Consider the following 16,889-nt stretch of genomic DNA (forward strand, 5'->3'; position numbering starts at 1 on the left):
GGACCCCATTAATCGCGCTATGAGTGAGTTGGACCAGTGCCCTGCCAATATTGATTTGTGTTTGGACTCCCTAACTAAGTTTAGGGCCATACTTTTGAGGAGTCTGTCATCTCCCCTATCTCCTTAATGTCCGCTCATTGTTTTAGTCTTGTTGCTTGTTTGTAGACTGTTACGTTTGTGTTCTTTATATCTTGTTTTCTTTATCTATATTTTAATTTTATATTTTATACTTCTTGTACATTATGTTTATATTTTGTAGTCTAAAGGGTTCTCCCGTTTATATAATAATAATAATAATAATAAAAATTTTCTACACCTTCTTTATGACGAGTTACCTCTTAAATCAGCAGAAATTGGGACATTCACCTTAGCCACACTTTCATCTGCATCGCCTTAAATTTCTACACTCAACATCTAGTTCCTCCAATTCCAGCATGAAAAATAAAGCTACCGATATAATCCCGCTGTGCGAATGCAATCTTCGTCAACAAATTTCTGAGTCACTGTGAATCAAAATGAAATTTCAAACGCTTTTTTCCTGAAACGATCAGAACCACGTACGAACGATAAAATGTGTAAATCAATTTCACTGCGTAAATCAGAACTTTCGTGAGAATCAATCCCGACCGTGCACAAGTCACCAGCCGTCCCCTAGACGATCATCGATCTTTTTGCAAACACGTGGAGATCGTGTACCAAGAAGCCTGCACCGCGAAGGCCACTGCAAAACAGATTTAACATGCGTGCAACGCTGCGATGCACGCGCCAGTGCATAGATGCACAGCCAGCATTACGTACGAGCAGCTGATTTATCGCATCTCGGGGCCTGGTGCGCGAGCCGTCCCTTATCTTCCCCATTATCTTGCGAATTGAAGAAAAATTGAACTTTCGTGGGTGCGTCCGTTTCCTGGTTGCATCGCCCGCGGCTGGGAAAAATCACGGTTCGATAATCGCGCTCGAGGTTTTCTCACTGCCGCGCTGCACTCCCCTGGACTGCAGCACGTGGGAATGTACAACGAAAATTTTCACCCTCTAATATTAAAGATTCTGAAATGGAATTTCCCACAGTTTCAATTAACGTCGGTTGGACGATTTTTTCGGGCGATTTCATTATTTAAATTATTAAAATATCTCTCATTTCTATATTATTTTTGGATTCGTGTTTTTAGCGATGTTACTGTTGATTTTTAATTTGTGTTCCTTGTGAAGGAACGGGGGAAAGTTTTTATCATGCGCTGTGGCTAAAAATAGGATTTATGGTCGATTATGCATGCATGGATGCTGATGCAAAATTTGCGTTTTTAAAGAGGTGCAAAAATGTGAAACGTGCTGAATGCTTTTTGCATCGTTATTGCAAGCAAACGGAATTTTTCTGCGATGATAAGAGGAATCGATGAGGGAAATTTTCCTGCTAGAAGTTTCTTCTTTTAATTACACTGTAAACAGTGAAATTTCCTGTAGTCTGAAGAACGAAATGGAAATCAATTCGTATTAATTGTGAATTGCTTTCGAAATACACCTTTAAACCAATTCTCGAGAATTCTCATTGAATGTAGAAAGTGAACTTGTGTTATGGGAAGAGTAGTGATCAGGAAAATGAATTGCTTGTCGTAATAAATCTATCAGGGATTAAGCTGAAATTTCACAGATAAAGACGATCAACCAAAGTGCTTACCAACGTTAGTTCCTCGGCGTCGACTCATTCCCTTAATGACACACCTTTCTATTTGTTTCAGAACGGTGAGAGGCTCTTCATCGGGGCGCCAGGAAGCTGGTACTGGCAAGGTAAGATTCCTTCTCGATCCACTGCCTCCGAAGTCCGATCTAGGTCGAACGATCGTTTCACAATCTTTTACCTGAAAACGCGACACCTTGTTCGATATCGCTCGTAAATATGTATATTATATCTCGTCTCGATTTCCGGTTAATCGAGTACCGAGTAGAGGGGAAGGCTGAACTTTTTGAAACGTAGCTCCCCGACGTCGAATATTAAACCTTGATGTACCACAATCTTTTCGAAGAAAATTAATATGTTAACGGGGAATTGCATCACGATAAATTTAATTTCAGTAGATATTTAAGTTTGAAGAAAATTTGAATAAAATACAGGGTGCTTCTAGGAAATAGTATGAGCTATAATGTTTTTCTAGATGAAGGTAAACAAATTGGTGGAAAGAATATTGTATGGATTATGGAAGGTCTTTTTTGGGGGTAATAAAAAAATTAATAATAGGAATAATTTTTGCTTCAGCATAGTTTTCCTTGCAGATGCAAAACTGCACCGAAGTAAAATTGAAAATTCTTTATTGGGACTGATCAAAAGCAGGAAACATAAATGATTGGATTTTGTTGGTTCTATGAAACTTTTTGTGGAGAAATTCTTTACGTTTCAGTTACAATTTTGGGATGGAATTAATACTGTTAAATTTGTTCTGGATATGGGTACAATAGGAATTGAAAACAATTTCGAAGAGTGTCAAGTTATTATTAAATACGTCATTTTTAAACCACGATATCTCATAAAATGTTTATTTTTTGGCTAAACTAATATTTGTATATGCAAAATGGTAAAAACAATCGATTTCTATAGAAAACTTATGCAGTTCCTCTGAAAAAAACAATTTTCATTGCTCTTGACAAGTGCACCCTTGCATCTGTGGGGAAAAATATTTTCAAAAATAGATCTGCTTAAACCATGTAATATTATCTTCCTTGCAATATTCTCATCTTCATACAAATATCGATAGCTAGCTAAAAATACAAAAATTTCAAACGCGATGCAAACTCTGTAGCACAGCAAGTAAAATCTCCAAATCGTAACATTGACAGTACATAGCATAAAATTGCCAAGAATTAAAAAATTGAAATTTTTACAGCTGCGACACTTCTCTTTACACTTATTCCTTCCGCAGCATCATTAAGATGAAATTTCATGGGACCTTGGGGGACTTTCAGCCACGCAGGGGATTGATACTAATTACAATGGGGTCTCGAAATAAATTAATTACTACTATAACCATAAACGATGGGTGTTCAAATTCCTCCGGAAATAATTGGGCTTCTCTAAATACTCGCAAGGAAACGATCCCAAAACGAAAATTCTGATCTAATGAAACATCGTGTGGATTTCTTTTCCTGCGGAAATTCACTCTGCAGGGGTGAAATTAACCCTTAAAGTTATCGCATTTTTCATTTTTTTTAAACAAAAAAAAACTAACTTTATAATCGTCAGAGATAGAACTTTAAGTATCAGAATTGTACAGTGTTTTATCCTCTATCGCACTACCAACAGAAAAGTAAAGTAAAGTTATACTACAGATCTGAAAAAAACGCGATAACTTTAAGGGCTGATTCTACCTCCTTCGGAATAAATTTCCGCAGAAAAAAAATTGCTCCACGCACAGGTATTCCAATATGCTCCACATTCACGCGAAGTTTTATTAAAATCAGAATGTTCGGGTTGGGGAGGTTTCCTTGTCAGTCGAACCACACACAATCGCATCAAATCTGTCCCTCACTAATCGAAAGGTGAAAAGAGTATTACTCCACTAATACACGAAGGAAAGAAAGTATCTACGAGCTTTCATAACGCCTGGGTACTGAAACCAACCACCGATCACACGGTTCACCGCGACCACCCCCGTGCTCTGTGGATGTTGAAGTGATTTTTAGAGGAGACTTTCGTTAAACGATTCCAGGTCAGATATACTCGATCAGCACTGCTATGAGGCTGAAGTTCTTAGCAGCGATGTCGGTCTCGCCCGAGGCAGAAGCATCAGGTACCGCGTATTTGCAGGCGTCCCTAATCAAACATACCCAAGCAACGCCGTCGTCTGAAACCATACGCCCCCTGTAAACCTCTAATCAGCTGCCATTCTCTTAACGACGGCTCCTCATTAACAAGTGTTGCTTGATGCTCGAGAAATGATGTCTGAGTTACGCTCGGTTTCAATGTGCGCACGGAATTATCCGTCGAACTGTGGAGGATACAGACTGGGTGGGAAATTGTTTCGATTTGGGGATGGAAATTTGAGGTTCGATTTCAGGGCTTTTGTGAGACTAAGGGAATTTTCTATGGGACACTTGCGTGGCTTATTCTTCGTTTGGAGGATGCGGGGTCAGTTGTGACCCATTCTAAATTACACGTGTTACTTATTGGCGAAGTTAAGAATTTTAGATCATCGCAAGATCAGATTCCAACGTGAAAGCTTATTCTGATGTGACCATGGATAAAATTATGGGATAAAATTGAGTCTCCTTTTGACGCGTGATTAGTTATTCGCTGTGCAAGGGGTATAACTGATATTTCAGGGATATTCAATCGGCAATGGGGCTGCTGGATTACAAAACGCGTAAGGGGGTTTTGCGTCTAATTTTGTAAACAAAATCGTGTGAGGCCTCTAAATGTTTATTTTTGCGGGAGAAACTTCTGTGACTGATAACTAATATTTTGGACACTCGGCCACTCGGTACACTATTTTCTCTGTAATGGTACTTCAAATTTTTAATTCAACACGATTTATCCAATATACATAAATTTTAATTATTCTCTGCAACACAAGTGTCAATATTACACAGATGAGCCTTCAAAATTGATTTTTCAAAAAACTGTTATAGACAAATCATGCTCCATGTAGGTATCCGAATTCTTTTTACTCACAGAAGCACCCCCTTTGCAATTGCCTCACAAATTACACCTCACTTTCTGAATACCTGCACATAACGCGAAACTAAAATCTCTGCAATGGCCCGACTCGAGTCTTTTTCACATCCTAGGCTAACTTGCCAAATTGAGGTTTTCGATGACCTTACTCTGAATTTTTATTCGTAGCTTAAAGCATTTATAGTACAACCCGTAATATTTCATTTAAAATTTTATGTTAAAAAATGTCAAGAATGAAAATACCATTTTGCGTCCCTTGTCAACTTTGCGCCTAGGCAGCTGCCTAATTTTGGTGAAATTCAAATCCACCACGATGCTTTCTGTGGCAAATCGAATAAGCACGAACAACCCCTTTGCATCTTCGACAGTTCAGAGCCATATTACGTGCGCATCCATTGAAACCGAATACACTGTACGTTGACGTCCACAAAAATCCACGTCGAAGGACATCCAACGCACGTCGACCGTGCTCGAAGTTTGCCGAAGGCAATGGGACACCATACACATCTGCTTGGCAGTGGCCCCGCCCAATTAATTTACCCAATTAATCGCTCGTAATGACACGGTCATATCCGGCTTCCACTCATGCGATTTCATCGCGATTAACAACGACGCCTGTGATTAATAACGAATCCGATTGAAATTCCGCTGAACTGTCACGCTCAAGTGTGAAAATCGCGGGAAACACCACCGGGGCGACTATAGCAAGTCCTTTTTGCGCGGTGCAATCAGTCAGAATCGCAATCTTGTACGCTTGACAGTTTGAGGTCCTCTCGGACGCCTCGCGCCCCTCCCCCTCAGTGATTAATAACCGATTGATGATTAATGCACCGTGTGCTATTATTATATTTATTAATTACCAGCAGGTGAGTCGAGGGTGGCGATGTTTTAACGTGGTGCAGGCCTGCTTTCTTTACAGCTTCGCGCCTCAGCCAGTGACGCAGTAATCACGGGGCCAGCTATCGTAGTGTCCTAATCGACTTTCCAGTCGACGTGAACGTTGCTATTTAGTTTATAGTGTGCCTGGCGACAACGAACGGGATAACGCTGCCGTCGTTGTCAATAGAATCCCGCTTAGAAGCTAGATTAATAACGACGAGGCGGCTTACCATTCACAACAGTGTATTTTGCAAACGTCCCCTGACTACGATTGTAGCTGCAATTTTGCGGGGGATAGACTGCGCGTGTTTCGTTATTGGTTTACTTTTGGTGATGTATGGAATGTCCACTTTTCAAAGCGTCAGAGAAATACGTGGTATTCTTAAGGGGGAATCGTATTCTTTGGGCTAAAAACATAGCAAAATTTGGGAATTTTTTTTTAAAAATCCAGCGCTTCGATTCAGCTGAAATTTGGATCATGTTTTAAGGCATCTTTGAAGAAGGTGTAGGTTTTTTTTTATTAATTTCTAACCATAAATTTAGAAGTTGTGCATGATGATCCATCACGCCGCGCAAAATTCGTCGTCCGTTGGTGTGCATGATATTTATCTACCAGGTAATATGAAACAGCAAAATGAAACGGCGTTTTATTTTATACATATGTAGCTCGAAATTGATGAACCAGCAAAAAATGAAAAAAATTATTGAGCAGTGTGGAGAGTTTTCAAACTGAAAGGTCTGAACCTTTAATTTTCGCTATCCAATTTTGCGCCCATTTTCTTAAAAGAAGTACAGAACTTAGCGGTATTCTGGTTCATCAAATTGAAGCTACGTATGTACAAAGTAAAACGCTGTTTCATTTTGCTGTTTTAGATTACTTGGAAGGTAAATATCATGCACACCAGCGGACGACGAGTTTTGCGCGGCGTGACGCATAACTCCTATATTTGTTATTAAAAATGAATATAAAAAAAACTGCAACTTCTTCAAGGATGCATAAAAACATGGTCCAAATTTTAGATGAATCAAAATGCTAGGTTCTTAAAAAAAAATTCCTAAATTTTGCTATGTTTTTAGCCCATAAAATAGCATTTCCCCCTTAAGGAGTTAGACCACTTGGCGCAGGTCAAGAAATACCACATTTTGGGAAATTGATTAAATAGTGACAAAAACACTTTTTCACAACTAAAATTGTTGAATAAAGATAGACATCTTTGAACTTCGAATAATATATACAATTTTTGTTTCAAGTTTCCTTTAAAAACAAATATAGTGGTCGAGAGTAGGTACCTGTACCATTGCGTGTACGATTGGACAGTGTGCTGTATTTCTGATGAACAGATTTCTGAACCATAATTTTAATAATAGAATATTAAATAAAACTAAGTTGTCTTTTGGCCGACATTCAATTTTTTCGATTTTTTAATTTTCACCTGTCTTTTGTTTACCTACTGATTTTCTTACACACGAACCTGAGTTTGCTTCAAAGTGTAGCTATTATTTTGTTATTTTTTAACAAATGAAATCTACATTTCACCAAAGGAAATCTATTCTTGATTAAAAGGTAACACCACGATGATAGCCTAAAAATGGCAGGATAACTTTGGAGGTGATTTTAACGAAATTTATATACTTTATTACAAATTACATATAATAAGAACCTTATGTTACATTTTGAATAAAGTTCATAAATTTCTTTAAAAACACCTCCAAAGTTATCCTACCATTTTTGGCGTACTATCGTGGCGTTAACAGCACGGACATTTTATACGCCACGACTCGATAATCAGCCACCTTTTATATTAGTATGTATTTCATAGACCCTTGTTCTTAACATTTATACGCGGTTTGTGAATGCAGACTCGTGATTTCGATCGTAGTCAGGGACGAAGACGTGTTTGGGAAAGAATGTGTCGAAATTCACTGTGTTAGTTCGTCGACTTCATCAACGGCTACTTGCTGCTTTACAGGCCAAGCGTTTTCACAGCCGTTGAACAGCCGCGCGAGGATAATGTTCACCAAGGAAGGGCCAGCTATCGAGGACGATAGCTACATGGGATATTCGGTGGCGACTGGGGACTTTACTGGAAACGGTGACAGCGGAACAGCTGTTGGCGTTCCTCGTGGCTCCGATCTCCTCGGCAAAGTATGCTCGTGAAACATTAACGCGTAATTGCGAGGAAAAGTGGAAACGCTCGATTAAAAATTAATTTCCCACGAGAAAGCAGCATGTCGAGGGAAAATTTATTGCTTCTTCGGAGAAAGGGTTCTGCTTGAACCAAATCCATCCTTCCGCTTCTTCTCGCCGTTGTTTACGAGGGATAATTACTGTGCAGATCCGAGATGCTTGTAATTTATATTTGAGATTAGTTTAAGGGGTGAAATATTACAATTTTACGTGATGCTCTTTTATGGTTGTGTCAGTCTTGGACTAATCGACTTCAAATTTTCAGAGTACATGTTACGATGTATTGTTTATTCTGTGATCGTAGCTTTCTACAATTGAATTTGTTCTTATTTTATTATGTGTCAAAAATAGTGGAAGATGGAAATGGAATTCTCAAATTTAAACAGCAGTTATTTTATTATAAATTATTATTTCGCAAAATGCCGAGATGCTGGCACAGATAGCACATCTTAGAATGTATTTCCAAAATTTGAAATCCATTTGCCCATTAGGTCCCGAGAAATTTTGACAATCACAGAACAACTTGTTTTCAACTCTCTTTGATTAGGTCGGCTCATTTGCAATAGATTGTTCAATTTCTATAAAAAAAAATTACTGAACTCACACGTAAATTGTAAAGTGAACCTGCTTTTTGACTTTTACTTACAACCGCGAGTTACTATATTTATAATGTTACTTCGTAAAAATTACATGGCGTTTTCTCTGAAAATATTTTTAGATGATCCCAAAAATAATAGAAGGTAAGAGGTGCAGTGATTTATGGATAAACTGATTGCAGGTGATCCTTTTCACGTCGAACATGACAAATCCTCGTAATATTAGCGGGGAACAAATGGGAGCTTATTTCGGTTACGCTGTTGCTTCCGGTGATATCGATGGCGACGGCTTAGACGATCTCATAGTTGGCGCGCCTATGTACACAGTGCCAGATAACCCGGAAATGACCATCGAGACCGGAAGGGTGTATGTGATCTATCAAGGCGCTGGACCTAAAAAATTCCACAAAGTCGACATTAAGTACGTTACTATTGTTTAAAAACATCCATTATTAAACCCATTAGCTACATAATTACCTGCACATGCCACTCGATAAACACAGTAAAAATAATATAATTATTTGGCCCCATATCATTTAAAAACTGAACGGACTACACAGACTTTTAAATTACTTGCTTCTTTAATTGGGATATTTTAATTGACGTCACTCAATTCATTTTTAAAAAAGTTTTGTAGCTATATAAAGGCAGACGTGATGTTTTGCTATTATTAAAAAGGGCTAGTTAAAGCTATTAATCCACTAAATAAATATGATTGTTGAAACTGCATCGGTGGCTACATTATTTGATATTATGCAAGGTGGATATGCTAATCCTATTTTGAAAGGTGGATTAGCCTTTTGCATAGTAACAAATATCATAGTTAAAAAAAATCTAATCTCAGCTCTGACTCTAAATTAAAAGAGACAGATAAGGATTTCTACCACCATACTATCATTAAAAACTAAATAGCTACAATTCATGCAAATATATATTACATAATAAATAGTAACTCTTTTTCGGACAGCATACATGTTGCACGAATAGTCCAATTAACATAACATGCGAGGGTTTAATTCATAAACCAACCATACTACTTACAGCTACAATTCTGGAGTGGAAGTACTAAAAAGGCCAATTACCAAAATTAGACAGACTGGATTCTACGTGCCATTACGAACAACCCTACAAGGAAGCAATGTTCAATTCCCCTGTGATTGAAAAATGTGCTTGTATTTCGTCGTTCCTTTTATAACAGCAACTTACAGTATAGTGGTTAAAAGAAAGTTGAGACTGTCGTAGTAACAGAAATAAAATTAATTTCATTATAAGGAATTACATCTTAAAATTTGTATCCCACTTGTTCCTATTAATCTACTTGTTCAGCAAGTGAAAATATAAGTTTCAAATTTTCTCATGACCACCGCTGTAAGTCAAGTGCTTCCATTTTACAATTAACTTTCGTACTTCCACTCTGCGATCACAAATGAGTAAAATGCATCCCATGTATCATGACTCCGATAAGAATCCCCAAGAAATCGAACAGCATCTGAGTACGTCGACCGTTGAACTCTGGCGATAATCAGTTATCGTTGCACAGGGACGGGGAGAGCAACCGCGGACGATTTGGATTGTCACTGTCCTCTCTAGGGGACATCGACCGTGACGGTTTCGGGGACTTCGTCGTGGGTGCTCCTTACGGTGGCCTCCACGGTCGTGGTGCCGTTTACATCTACCACGGCTCCGCCGCGGGTGTCCTCGAGAAGCACTCGCAGGTGATCTACGCGGAGAACCTCGAGGTTCCAGTGCAGACCTTCGGGTTCTCCGTGGCTGGTGGCCTCGATCTCGATGGGAACCACTATCCGGACCTGGTGGTCGGTGCCTACGACTCTTCTGCGGCGATGCTCTTCAGGTCCCGTCCCGTCATCAAGATGGACTCGTACGTGACGTTCGATCTGGAATCGAAGCTGATCTCTTTGGACGACAGGAACTGCACGCTGTCCGATAGGAGCAGGGTCACCTGCCTCACGCTGAAAGCATGCGTCCAGTACAGCGGGGAGGGTGTCTCCCCGGTGCAGGTCTTCAATGTCCAGTACGTTCTGGACGTGAAGAAGACGAAGAGCCCCAGGCTGTTCTTCTTGGAGCGCGAGGACAAGAACACGATGAACCGCACGTTCTCCGTGAATCAGCACCTACCGTCCTGTCGCACGTTTCAGGTTGGTGGAGGATAGTTCTTTGGAATTTGAGTGCGAGTATTTTGTGAGTTAATGGATTTTTGTAACGTTTCTTTCGGAGCTAGAAATTTGATTCTGATCTTGACGCTGTGGATGTCATTAGGGGAGTGTTAAGGTTGAATTTACTATCTGTTTGCAGAGATTTAATTGAATTAAGTATATGTTCCATCTTCTTTCCATTGAGATAAGGCAATGGGTACAAATTTAGTAGATCAAAATAATTAGTAGTCCAATTTTCCCTAATAAAAGTATTCTAATAAGATACTTGAGGTGTGTTCACTTCTTCGGAAGTATATTGCAAAAAATGAACGAAGCTCAAACCTAGAAACTGTCTCATTGAACATAGATTCTCAAACTAATCGTATTTGGAGCAATCTCCAAACAGTTCCCTATATATTTCACATCAATAGAATCCTGCTTCTCGCTTTATCACGCTAAAGTGTCTGACATCGGCCACAGGTGTACGTGACACCGAACATCCGTGACAAACTGACGTCCCTGGACGCGGAGATGCGTATAAGCCTCGAGGAGGAGCGCCACGAGGCCAACCAGCCAAGGAATCCCAGGGTATTCCTGAAGCCAGTTCTGGGCTCGACGACGTCCAGGAAGGACTCTCTGTCCATCCGGAAGAACTGTGGCCCCGACAATGTCTGCATACCAGACTTGCAGATGAACGTGACGTCCAACGTGCTCAAGTACCTGCTGGGCTCCGGGAAGCGGTTGGAGCTGGATGTCCTCGTGCAGAACATGGGCGAGGACGCGTTCGAGGCTACGTACAACCTGAATCTGCCAACTGGCATCGATTACATAAAGGTGGAGAAGATCGAGACCATGGGCGTGCCCGTCCAATGCTCAGCCCCGAAGCAGTCCAACAACAACACGCTTCGCTGTGACATAGGCAATCCTCTGCCGAAGAATGGCCTGGTGAAGTTCAAGGTGCTGTTGCAACCAGTCACGTCGCACGGGATGAAGCCCGTCTACGAGTTCCAAATGGGCGTGAACACCACCAACCCGGAGAATCCGTTCACGGTTGACGACAACACGTACACTCTGATGCTGCCCATTTGGATAGAGACCGACTTGAGAGTGGACGGCGAGAGCAAACCGAAGGACCTCTATTATAATCCAGATAACTACACCAGCGAAGTGAACGCGACGACGGAAGCGGAGTTCGGGCCAGTTGTCACGCACAATTACACGATTCGGAACCAGGGCCCGTCTGACGTCATCGAGGCGGATGCTATTCTCATTTGGCCCGCCCAGACATTGGCTGGGAACGAGTTGCTGTACTTGCTGGAACAGCCTGAGACGTCCGGACCTATCGCCTGCGAGACTGCTAATGCGAATTATCTGAGCCTGAAGGTACTGTGGAGTGGGATGGTTTTAGTAACTTCTGTTTAGAGAGTGTCGAATTAGGGTGGTGGAAGAGCAAGGGGAATTTGATCTGAAATGTGTGGATGCGTTTGTTATTACATGACACATAGTTGTACCATCTCGATGTGGCACTGATAATTTTCTACTTTACGCCGATGGAACAAGGCCCTTGTTACAAGGGGGATCTACTTTTTTGACACGTTAAAATCTGATAGATTCTTTAATATCCTTTTTGATTTTAGATTAACACGACATTTGCAATTAAAAAATTTTATGAACTTCAATAGTAAACAGAAAGACTGACCAAAACTTCTTTTCCTCAGGCGTTAATCATCCTCGAGGACTCATCCCCACATATCTACTACCATACACGCTTCATAGTCATCTTTCAGATATTGCAATGCACAGATCTCGAGACCTTCAAGCACAATTCTTTCACACTTGCTCTTTGAAACTTCTCTCCCTCAATATATACCATTATCCCTTCCAAAGAATCTTCACAATCTCGTCTATACCAAATTCCCCAACAATAGAACCATCTACAGCCAATCACAACATCATTCAAACTCGTTACAGTTGGAGCAGAGGAGAAGAATGTACTCCCTACATTCAGACCCTTCAGGAGTAATCCTGGACGAGTCGCAGTCGGGCGGGACGATCAACGTGCAAAGGGGATTCGACATGGAGAGGAACAAGGCCAGCCACAAGGAAGAGACCGAGATCAACAGTGGAGACAGTTCAAGCATGCAGAAGACGCGCCACCACTCCTCTTCCTCGTCGAACGTCGGCACCAGCGAGACCAGGAGGATACAGTTGTCGTCGACCGGAGACAAGCCAAATGTCCTAGTTACCACGTACACAAAGAACACATCGGGCACCAGCTCCCTCAACACCGGTGACCTCTCTGCCGGCAACAGAGGAGTCCTTTTCCACCAAGAGTCAGGTGGTTACGGCGAAAGTGGCACTTTGGGCGGTGGTTTCCGCAACGGCGATGGTAGTACCTTGGCCTCGAGGTACCCAGGTCTCGGGGAGCACTCAGAGACTTTTGAGAACCGCTGGGGAGAGACTGGTGTCTCTGAAGGGCAAACAGATTCCTCGTTGGATACGGTGGACCCCGAAGTGGACGAAGGTCAGGGGGAGTACGAGGAGGAATTGCGAAGGGTGGAAGAGGACCGGCTGCAGCAACAGAGGGAGCAGGAAGAGCGTCTGACCCTGCTGCGACAGCGGGAGGAACAGGAGAGTCTGCTTTACCAGAGGAGACAGGAAGAGGAGCAAAGAAGGCAGAAAGAGGATGAGGCACGAAGACGACAAGAGGAAGAACGCAGAAGGCTGCAGGAAGAGGAGATACGAAAGCGCCAGGAGGAAGAACGCAGGAGGCTGCAGGAGGAGGCGTACAAGCTCGAGCAAGAAAGGCGTTACAGCACCTCTGGGGTTAGGGGGGGTCACCGTGAGAGCTCTGAAGGTGGATTTATCACGGGTGACAGAGAGGAGACTGTTCGGGGCGGTGATTTTAGCTTCCACCTGCGCAACGTCAGCTCTGCGCAGGAATTTGAACGGGTGTTCGGCTCCTTGTCGAAGTCAATAACTGGCTACCAGCTGTACAACCGACAGGGCAGGCATTACGTTCAATTCATGGGTCGGTTCAGAACTTCCGCTGACAGGAAAGAGTACATAGAGTTCCAGGACGGCTCCATGTTCCCCCTTCAGGATCGCTATGGGGGTCAGAGCTATGTCTCTGAGGATGCCGAGGCTCGAGACAGTAGATTCTTGAGGATAGAGGGTGATCTGCTGGTCGATTCCAGCGCAAAAGGCTTCATCGTCTTGAAGGACGGTCGCAGGTTCCCTCTGCAAGGGTCGTTCAGCTACAGCGAGGAGCGCACCTACACCCTGGGCGATCCACGTGGAACCCAGCAGAGTGGCAGGAGCTCGAGTGACTACGAATCGAAGGGCTACAGCAGGTCCTGGAACGAGGATCCCGGCCACACTGCCGAAGTGGGGAAGGACTATGAGTCCAGGTACTCGAGCACCCACGAAGAGAGGCGGACAGAGGACAGAAGAGTGACCAGCAGGGTCTATGGAAGGGATAACCGTGAAACTCTCGAGGAGGATGCAACCACCAGTGCATCGAATACTGGCGCAGCACCCAGATTCAAGCGTGAAAGCGACATGGTTGATGTGGGGGAGTTCAAGAGGTTCGAGAAGCTTCGTAGACGTCCCAGGGACCTCGAGGGGGATTCTCTGGCACCTGACTCTGAAGTCGACGAGAACATGGATTATGGAAGCAACCTGGGGACCCAGAAACTTACTAGCCCTTGCGATACAGGGAAATGCGTGATGCTAAGATGCGTCCTGGGACCTTTGAAGAAGGATCAGGAGGTCTGGATCGGAGCTAGATATAGAGTAGACGCGAGGACCTTGAAGAAAGTGGCCGTCCAGGAGAAGGTCAGGGTTTCTACTAAGCTGATAGCTCGCGTCACCAAGCAACCGTTCATCGGTGCACCTGCCGAGCAGGTGATCAAGAGTCACGAAATCAAGACGAACGTTGAGCCAAGTGTAACACCATCTGTACCGGATGTTATCCCACTCTGGGTTGTGGTGCTGTCAGCCTGCGCTGGAGCGATCATCCTCCTTCTGCTTATCTTCCTGCTTCACAAGGTTTGTTTATGTGTATTACTAAAAAATTATCAATTGATTAGATAGACTTGAAATTTTACTTGAGAGGAAAAGAAAACTTTGTAACCTTATAAACCTCTAACAGAACTTGAGATCTCGTTTAATCTGACATGTAAAAGTATAATTTCTATTAAAAACTATTGTTTTTCATCTTGAATTTCACCTGGACATCTTGAACTGCGGATGTTTACACGACGCAAGACATGAATTCTCAAGTTCTGTCTACTGAAATGGGAAAACATGTCATCACGTGCACATTAACAGACTTAGGGCCCAAATAATATCAACATTCAATGTCTATCCACAGTGCGGGTTCTTCAAGAGGAACAGACCGTCCGACGCCCCAGAGAGGCAGCCACTCAACAGAAACGGCCACTTCCAACACGGGGATGATCACTGAAAAAGAGCACACCAACGATCCCTTCGTTAGAAGAATTATTTCGAGTCGAAAACTGTCGAACGACATCGATCAAACGAACGAACCACGAAGTGCCTTAATCCTCGGGAATCTCTCGAAGGAGCAGGAATACCCACTCGCTGGATCACGTTGATGGAATTGCAATTGGGTTCTGTCGCGAGTAACGAGCATAATTTTACTTAACTTTTGCGAGTGCCTTTGCCTCCAGGCCACACGAGAAACTGCTAAAGTGAATCGTAAAGATTCTGGAGCGGTTCTGCGACCCTTCTACTGCCACTCAATACTCCTTCCAGCTCCTGCAGCTCGACCATGCAAGTTTCTAGTCAGGAGATGTCTTCATTTTCTTTTCTTTTTTTACTTGTAAATTACTTAAGCCACCCGTTCGTGGACAGAAGCGAGTCGAAGCCACGGTGAGCACAGTTGAACAGATTTTATTAAAGGATAGGACATAAGTGTTCTCCAATAGGTATGTCTTCGCATTCGCAGAGAAGAGATTGATTTTTTCTATCTTCTTTTCTTTTCGAAAGAATGATTCATTGATGGCAACTTTCAGGAAAAATAAGAAACTCTAACGGGATTTTTTACTTCAATTTTTAATATCATTCGATGAGAAACTTATGATTTGCATGTTTTATGAGTGAATAGGACAGGTGCAATTATCGAATAATTTCAGGATGGTTCGAATATTCTTTGCTAATATAAATATTTAATTCTACGATGTAAATATATGATGAAGTGTCTCGTGTGTGTAAGTGCAGCCATGAGATGTCAGAGGCTTCTTTCGAATTCGCGAAATATTGGTCCTGGTGTCTCTTCGTATCTCGAAGAGAGAGGCAGTAGATCCGGATACTCGAAATTCTCCTGTTTTTCGCGAGTATATACGATGGAAGACTTTGAAATTTCGTGGTTACTTATGCGGGACATTCTGCACGCTTTCTTTGCAACTCTTGCTGATAGAATATTTGGAATTTTGATTGAGCTGTTCTATTTTTTTTTTTATCAGGCAAGTGTCTAATTGGCTCGAATGTTTCGACGACTTAAGGATTTAATGTCGATAGATCTCATTCGTTTGCTATTCTCCTCTCATTAATAAGTGAAAGTGGGCTCGAGAACGGGGACCTTTGATTATTTATTAAATTTTTACATTATATATGTACATGTAACGTATGATAGAGCGCCGTTAACATGAACCGAGGGCCGCCTCGGGTGTATGTGTGTACAGTCTTGTAAATTATTAATTATGTTACTAAACCTGTTCGGAAGAAAAGCAACAAAATAGCTAACGCAATAATAATTATGTAGGAAGTAAAGGAATTCCTGAGAAAGCGGGAAGGTAGAACTGACTTGTACATACAGACTTAAGATGTAATATTAAAACAAGATATGTATGTATAAATAATATTATTAATATTAAAGCTGAAGTTTTATTTGTGGACGAGGTGGTAAAATACTGCTTATGGATTTCACGAGTTTAAAATATTGAGGCATCTGCATGCAAGATAACAGAGTTCTCGACACCAATTCCTTTCCAACATTATGAACATTGAAGATAAATTGAAGTCTTTGAAACAACACTTCGTGTCACCCATTAGCAATAATTAAAAGGTAAATGTGTCTGGCATTAAAAAACATTTATGGCATGCAGTATACGATAAATTATGTAGTATAAACAAATTATTGAAACGATAGATTATTTCTTTTATATTCCATTATTTATTTAAGATTACAAAATCATGCGCAACATTCGAATAGAAAATCTATTTGGAAACTGCGCACAATTTTCAATGAATCCCTCATAAATTAATGGAGAAGAATTTGACAGGCCATTTGACCATCTATTTTTCATTATTTGCTCATCAACTGATGATCCGTTCTCTAATGTAGTAGTATAGTGATGATATAGTAGAAAGTGGTATTGAAACTT

At 41.7% G+C, this 16,889-nt stretch overlaps 1 protein-coding gene across 2 annotated transcripts in view; it reads left to right on the forward strand.

The window, feature by feature from the left end:
- The window catches only part of If (integrin subunit alpha inflated), a 166,077-nt gene extending 149,677 nt beyond the window's left edge, over positions 1-16,400 (forward strand). The window contains exons 6-13 of one of the 2 annotated variants that reach the window (XM_076822718.1): positions 1,737-1,785; positions 3,699-3,779; positions 7,513-7,688; positions 8,509-8,747; positions 9,867-10,482; positions 10,960-11,862; positions 12,451-14,529; positions 14,855-16,400. In XM_076822718.1, the coding sequence (XP_076678833.1) occupies positions 1,737-1,785; positions 3,699-3,779; positions 7,513-7,688; positions 8,509-8,747; positions 9,867-10,482; positions 10,960-11,862; positions 12,451-14,529; positions 14,855-14,947 (4,236 nt within the window). In that variant the 3' untranslated portion in view covers positions 14,948-16,400. The remainder of the gene's footprint in view (positions 1-1,736; positions 1,786-3,698; positions 3,780-7,512; positions 7,689-8,508; positions 8,748-9,866; positions 10,483-10,959; positions 11,863-12,450; positions 14,530-14,854) is intronic. The other variant, XM_076822719.1, reaches the window with a different exon arrangement.
- Positions 16,401-16,889: the final 489 nt, after the last annotated feature.

The sequence above is a fragment of the Andrena cerasifolii genome, chromosome 11 (assembly GCF_050908995.1).
Source record: "Andrena cerasifolii isolate SP2316 chromosome 11, iyAndCera1_principal, whole genome shotgun sequence".
Taxonomy (NCBI): Eukaryota; Metazoa; Arthropoda; class Insecta; order Hymenoptera; family Andrenidae; genus Andrena; species Andrena cerasifolii.